Here is a 7500-nt window from a genome sequence, read left to right on the forward strand (position 1 = left end):
CATTAATCTTCGTACATACTACTGGCAGTGATTGGGATGGTATGCGAGAACCGTAATGAGGCGCGTGCGTACTATGTTACTATTAAGTCGTTACTTAGGCACTTATGAGACCTGTCGTCTTCCACGGACTAATGCATCAGACTGACTTCATGAATTAGAACTACTGCTACCCGGTCTGAGTTTGTCACGCTTCTATCTTGTGAATAAGACAGCCCTAGTACAGTACATGCTTTACTGAGTGCCGGGTCCTGATGACGGGTTGACAGGCTGGTGGTGGAAATTAACTGTTAATTAACAAGCAGAGATGGTGAAGATAAAACCCTGTAATTCGGACATTCTATCAGTTAACCATCGCTAACCTCTCAAGTTAGAAAATAAGTATAGTGGTTTTCACTATACGATTGAGTTTTTAATCTGCTGCAAGACCTTTTGTATAAGCAAACGGAAATATAGTAATACCGCCAATGAGCCATGACAGATAAGACAGTTAATTAAGAAGCATTTTTATTAAATAAATGTTCTGATTTATACGAAGTTGAACACTGGCAAATAACTTGATCTCTAGAATTAACGCATCAAAATTTTCTATTAATCCACCGCCAAATTTTCATTTTTCGTTTTCTATTTTCGTGAAAACGGCCTTGAATTCACTGCCAAGAAAGGTTCTAAGCTTCTTCTCTCTGAGTGTGAAAACTAAAAAGGTAGTTAAGAAATTAACGATGCTATCTTTTTTCTATTTCGCAACTTTCAATGGCCTATGTAATAAATTTCAATAATGAAATAGATTAAGTGCAATCTGTATACATGTGGCTGCTTTCCGTCCGTATACGTGTGTGTGAATAGATACACACTTAGATCTGCCTGAAAAAGTAATGAGCGACCGAGCTCAAGAAAAATGGAAATTTATGCATAGTGAGAGGAATTTGAAATACTTTTTCAGTCTATGTATGGTTTAATTTACAGAATCTAATAAATCTCTTTTGATTTGCGTTTGTTTGTCCACATAACCTACGTACTATATGCATGTATATCGATATGTGAAAAGCAGGTATAACATTAAAACAAAATTGGGGAATATATTTGGGAATATATTGTGTGTGTGTGTGTGTGTGTGTGTGTGTGTGTGTGTGTGTGTGTGTGCATACATACTAAACACACACACACACACACATACGCAATATATTCCCCAAATATATTCCCCTAAAATTATGTATATATATACATATATTGATATATGTGTGTATACATACATTCACACATACACACATCCATATTTATATGCATATATATATATATATATATATATATGTATATATATGTGTGTGTGTGTGTGTGTGTGTGTGTGTGTGTATACATATATATATATACATATATATGTATATATATATAAATATATGTGTGTGGGGGGGGGTGTAGGTGTATGTATATGTGTGTGTACGTGTGCGTGTGCGAGTGTATGTATGCGTGTACGTGTGTGTGTGCATGTGCATGTGCGTGTGCGTGTACTTGTGTGTGTGTGTGTGTGTGTGTGTGTGTGTGTGTGTGTGTGTGTGCATGCCTGTTCCTGTGCGTGTGCGTGTGTGTGTGTGGAGAGAGAGAGAGAGAGAGAGAGAGATAGAGAGACAGACAGAGAGACAGACAGACAGACAGACAAACAGACAAACAGACAGACAGACAGACAGAGATTAACAAATAGTCCGCAGTATTAAAACTTACCACAGTACCACGTATGCAAACTCTTCACATGAAAGCAATGATCTACCCCACCCCCCTCCTCCAGCAATGATGACGATACCTGTGCTGACGCTGGTGGTGTTTGTGGCCTTGGCGCATGCGCAGAAAAACCCAAACGTCTTAGAGGACCGCCAGGTAAGAAGAAAAATAATCCATTTACTATATACTTGAGTTGCATCCTTACGTTACAGTTATAGCAAACCCTATATGAAGAACCTTTAATCACCCATACTTTCGTTGATAACACAGTTCCAAGTGCATAGGCTTTAGGGGTCATCTTTTTCATGAACGTACAAATCACATGCAGTGAACAGAGGGTTAATATCTCGCGTACGCGTTTTAGAACATCATAGAAATAACGATCACGATCAAATTTTAAATTACAAATTACTTGTTGCCTTTGTATCGCGCTGCCGAAATTAAGACTAGAAGATGTGAGTCAGATTATTTTATTTTTTCCAATATAAAGACACTTGAACACATTTATGTTTTAGACATAATTGTATATTCATAATGAAATCCCCATGACAAAGACAGGGCATCCTTCATTGACTTTACGTCAAGGTTTCATCATAATATGTAATGATATTGACAGATACTAGCAGGCAATCATTGACCCTGGAAATTCTGTAGCAGAGTTCATTACTTTTATCTTTTTGCTTTCTACATTCTACATTCTTGGGAAACGAGTATTTTTGTACACATGTGAAAATGACGAAAAAATGGATTACCCTTTATGATAGTGATTATATTACAGGTGATGGTCCACCTCTTTGAATGGAAGTGGGTTGACATCGCGAGCGAATGCGAGAGATTTTTGGCGCCTCGTGGTTATGGCGCCGTTCAGGTACCGAAACTTGCTGTGCCTAGATGAATTAGATTTTATTATTGTGAAATATACATTTGAAACAACCTTACTGGATGATTACGTAATTATCATGTAGTATTGTTCCTCTGCCGTAGATATCCCCACCTAATGAATATGTGGAAGTATTCCAAGGACCAGTAAAGCGACCGTGGTGGGAGAGGTACCAGCCAGTCTCGTACAAGATCGCCTCCCGCTCGGGCGACGAGAGAGCCTTCAGGGATATGGTGAATCGCTGCAATAATGTTGGAGTTCGGTAAGGCTCTCTTGCCAAACTTTCCAGTAAAACATTCCCTAATAGATTCAGAATATTTACAAATTGTTTTGAGGATATAGGAGTGCTCCAACACCCGCTCGGAAATCGGGCCTTCCCTATACACCATCACAATGTTCTCCCGCAATATGTACACGTCCCTCAGGATCTACGTGGACGCCGTCATTAATCACATGTCCGGGAGCCACCCAAAGGGCACGGGAACCACAGGTGGCTCTTCGTTCGACTCTAGTACACAGTCATACCCCGGAGTGCCATACACTTCTGCTGATTTCAATGACCCTAATTGCCACACCAACTCTGGCAATATTGAGAACTACCAGGATGCCGAACAGGTGATTTTATTTTTGTATTGTAATATAGTCGATGATCAGCTGACCGTCCCTCTTCAAATGTATCACATATCGTAATTTGCTTTATCGCTCATTAACAAGGTGCGCAACTGCAAACTGGTTGGCCTAAACGACCTACACCAAGGCAGCGAGAGTGTGCGAGACAAAATCGTTGAATACCTGAACAAGCTCATCGGTTGGGGCGTTGCTGGCTTTCGTGTCGACGCCTCTAAACACATGTGGCCGGCAGATCTACAGGTAAGGGGCCAATACAGCTGATTAATTTAATTGTGTGAAATATGTTTATACTCTTTGTACTTTTTTTTTTCATTTTTCTTTTTATCTCCTCAGGAAATTTTTGGTCGCCTTGACAATCTTAGCACAACGTTTTTTCCCGAAGGATCCAGACCCTTTGTACTCCAGGAAGTCATCGATTTCGGTAGGTATTTATCTTATTCTCGATTTTTTGGTTTGCAAAAGCAGACGCAAATAAAAGTAGGATGTGTGTATGGCTTCATAACTAAAGATAATATCAATTGATGTTCAGGTAATGAACCTATCAAAGGAACCGATTACACCAACGCGGGTCGCGTGACGGAATTCCGGTATGGCAAGTTCTTGTGCGAGGATTTCCGAGGCATCAACCAGCTCAAATGGCTCCTGAACCTGCACGAGGCCTGGGACATGCTCGACCGACACAGCGCCGTCGTCTTCATCGATAACCATGACAACCAGCGAGGCCACGGCGCCGGCGGAGACGTTACGATAACTTTCCGTGATCCTAGACGATATAAAGTGAGTTATTGTTGAAATCTTTCATATCTGAACACTTTTTCGCCAAGAAAGTCAGTTGGCCATTAAATTTGTATCAAATGATACTGCAGTGCTTATATTTACACCTTATAACGCTACATAAACTTGTGATCGCAGATGGCCAACGCCTTCATGCTAGCGTGGCCATATGGCTTCACCCGCGTCATGTCCTCGTACCACTGGGACCAGAAGTGGGACGGCGGTCGTGACACCAACGACTGGATGGGTCCGCCCCACGATGCCAACTTCAGCATCACTTCGCCCATCATCAACGTTGACAACAGCTGCGGTGGAGGCTGGGTGTGCGAGCACCGCTGGAGGCAGATCTACAACATGGTGGAGTTCCGTAATGTTGCCCATGGTGAGTCACTACTGCTGTCGGATGCTTCATGCCAGTGCTTAGGGGCACTGGCTCCTGTTCGTATCGATGACGATTATGAGAATTTATTCCCTTTGCAATTATAGTAATGATGATGATAATGATGAAAGTAAAGATTACTACAATTATCATGTGAATAAAATAGTGATGCTGATAATAATAGTAATAAAGATAATTATACAATTATCCCTGTGACAGTACTTTTACGTATAGAGATTTCTTTATAACAGTTGGGATTACAGTAATGTTCTATCACAGGCACAGACATGAACGACTGGTGGGACAACGGCAGCAACCAGATCGCCTTCAGTCGAGGCAACAGGGGCTTCGTGGCCATCAACAACGACGAATACGACCTGAAACAAACGCTGCAGGCATGGCTGGAGAAATAATGTGACATAACTCAAACATACTGCCCTGACACACTGAAGCATAAGATATCTTTAGCTTAGCTGTAAAGTTTTTTTTTTTTTTTTTTTTTTTTTAATGTAATATCAATGGTCTTACTAAAACCATATATAAATTGCTGCCACCAAAGACTCGGGTATGTTACAATCCAACAAAGGTAAATGGACCAACCTTGTGAGCGGCTGGGCCATAGACGGGCGAAGGTTTGCTAGCTGCATAATTTTCTTTATCAAGTAAAGAGAAAGGGACACCTTAGTACAAGGAGCTATCTGATAACGAAAAAAGTGTAATGTAAAATAGAAAAGGGCTGCTCTCCTTGCTTGGTAGATTTATTGGTTTACATTGGCGAGGAGGACTGAGAAGGCGTTGTATTTATAGGGGACTAAGTCAAAAAAGGTAAGAGATAATACCAAAGGTAGAACATTCGCGCAAACGAATTTGCCTCAAAACAAAGATGCGAGTCCCGGCGAATCTTGCCTTTGCAGATCTCAGTGAACTGAAGCCACGGTCTATACCGTGAAGCTATATCTGGTATTCATATCGAAGAATACTTCTCCGTTTGTATTACAGATGTAAGACTAAAAAAAAGGTAATTTCTAAAAGTTGCGAGCTGAATTACTGACATTTCCCCATCCGTTCCCCAGACGCGCCTTCCTGCTGGTACGTACTGTGACGTTATATCTGGCAATAAACAGGGAGAGTCGTGTACGGGCAAAACTCTTACTGTGGGACCTGACGGCCGCGCCTACGTAGAAGTCCTTACCACTGCCTATGATGGAGTCCTCGCTATTCATATCAACGTGTGTATATTTCCCCTATCCCAGTTCCTTTCTTCTCACCCCCCCCCCCCCTCTCTCTATCTATCTATCTATCTATCTTGATGCCAGTCAAGGCCCTGTTAGAATCTTCATATTTTGGACGTTCTGTTATGTTCTATTTTTTAACTCCAATTCTAAAACCTGACATTTTTTTTCAGTCCAAAGTATCTGACGACGTGAGCAGACACGACCATCCGCTTTTCTACAACCAAACGATCCTGACCGTCGACCAAGAGAAAGTCCTCAGGTTGGTGGGCGTGGAGCTGGCGGCCCGAACCATGGCGGGATGCGACTGGAGGAAGTACGGTCAGATCCTGAAGCTCCTGCTCGAAGAAGCGAGTCTCCCAACATTCACAATCCCCGATGTGGTGTTTGCGCTACTCTCCGAAGACAGCAAGCGAGAACCCAATTCGCAGAATGGTGGCCCTGGGGGTACTAACTGTCCTACTGACAGGTGTTAATCCATCTCCTAATAGGTACCAAATACACGATATATGTTTTCTCACTTCACCTTGTTTTTTATACTATGATAAATTCTATTACCTGTGATAGTATGAAAGGCATTAGGTTTTCTACTGACATGCTCAGCAGATAGGACTGCTACCGTACCAGTTATCCAGCACACCGTATAAGCAATGTGAAAATAAAGGCAAATATGACAAGTAATACACATGAGATCGGATGCTTTCCTGAACAATGATTAGCACTGATCAGCAGAGAAATGAACGTAAAACAAAGATATTCGGGAAAATGTGGTACATTAATGTGTAAAGTTATTAGAAGATTGGTGTATGTGGTACAAAAGCGCTAAGCATTTTCATCAGCCGTGTAAAAAGATAAATCAATTCATAAAAATGACATGCAAAATATATACTGTCTATCTGTAATTTTAGTACATCTGTACATAGTGATGTTATATAAGATTGGCATGATAAGTACTCGACATTTATGAAGCTGTATGTATATTTTTTTTCTTAAACATATTACTATAAACAACTTGTTTGTATCGCACTGAAGAACATATGATTCCCGTTGCTGTGCGTATTATTCTAGGTTTAAAAAGAAGAGCGATGTATTTTACCATTAAATGAAATTCTATTTTCAGTATATCTTTACCTCTTTGCATTATACGAATACTTCATTTGAAAAATGTAGATCGTGATTGCGAGAAACGGAATACACGCACACACTCATACATACATATATATATATAAATATATATATATATATATATATATATATATATATGTGTGTGTGTGTGTGTGTATACATATATATATATGTAAAAATATATAATATGTATGTATGTATACATATATACATATATATGTATACCCATATATATTACATACGTATACATATGTATGTGTGTATATATATATATATATATATATATATATATATATATATATCATATACGTATACAATATATATATATATATAAATATATATGTATACATACACACACACACATATATATACACATGTGTGTATATATGTATATATATACATATATATACATACATATATATGTGTTTATATTTATACACACATATATATATACACAAACACGTGTGTGTGTGTGTGTGTGTGTGTGTGTGTGTGTGTGTGTGTGTGTGTATTATATTTAAATATAAATATAAATATATATCATCATCAGCCTGAATCAATCCACTGCAGGACATAGGCCTATCCCAATCCTTTCCAACTTTGTCTGTCTTGCGTTTTTTATATCCAGTCTTGGCCCCGAAATTTCGTTATTTTTCGTCACGCCATCTTGTCATTGGTCTGGCTCTTGTCCTCTTTTATGTTATATATAGCCCATTTTGTTACTTTCTTTGTCCATTTGTCGTCCTCTCTCCGGCATATATGACCTG

At 39.5% G+C, this 7500-nt stretch overlaps 1 protein-coding gene across 2 annotated transcripts in view; it reads left to right on the forward strand.

The window, feature by feature from the left end:
* LOC125036615 (alpha-amylase A-like) overlaps positions 1-6723 on the forward strand; it is a 7185-nt gene extending 462 nt beyond the window's left edge. Inside the window, exons 2-12 of one of the 2 annotated variants that reach the window (XM_047629368.1) lie at positions 1781-1869; positions 2492-2581; positions 2698-2855; positions 3019-3208; positions 3308-3463; positions 3557-3644; positions 3753-4000; positions 4136-4379; positions 4656-4771; positions 5450-5605; positions 5782-6723. In XM_047629368.1, coding sequence (XP_047485324.1) covers positions 1783-1869; positions 2492-2581; positions 2698-2855; positions 3019-3208; positions 3308-3463; positions 3557-3644; positions 3753-4000; positions 4136-4379; positions 4656-4771; positions 5450-5605; positions 5782-6084 — 1836 coding nt within the window. In that variant the 5' untranslated portion in view covers positions 1781-1782 and the 3' untranslated portion in view covers positions 6085-6723. Of the gene's footprint in view, positions 1-1780; positions 1870-2491; positions 2582-2678; positions 2856-3018; positions 3209-3307; positions 3464-3556; positions 3645-3752; positions 4001-4135; positions 4380-4655; positions 4772-5449; positions 5606-5781 lie in introns of those variants that run through there. The other variant, XM_047629369.1, reaches the window with a different exon arrangement.
* Positions 6724-7500: the final 777 nt, after the last annotated feature.

This window comes from Penaeus chinensis, chromosome 21, assembly GCF_019202785.1.
Source record: "Penaeus chinensis breed Huanghai No. 1 chromosome 21, ASM1920278v2, whole genome shotgun sequence".
Classification (NCBI taxonomy): Eukaryota; Metazoa; Arthropoda; class Malacostraca; order Decapoda; family Penaeidae; genus Penaeus; species Penaeus chinensis.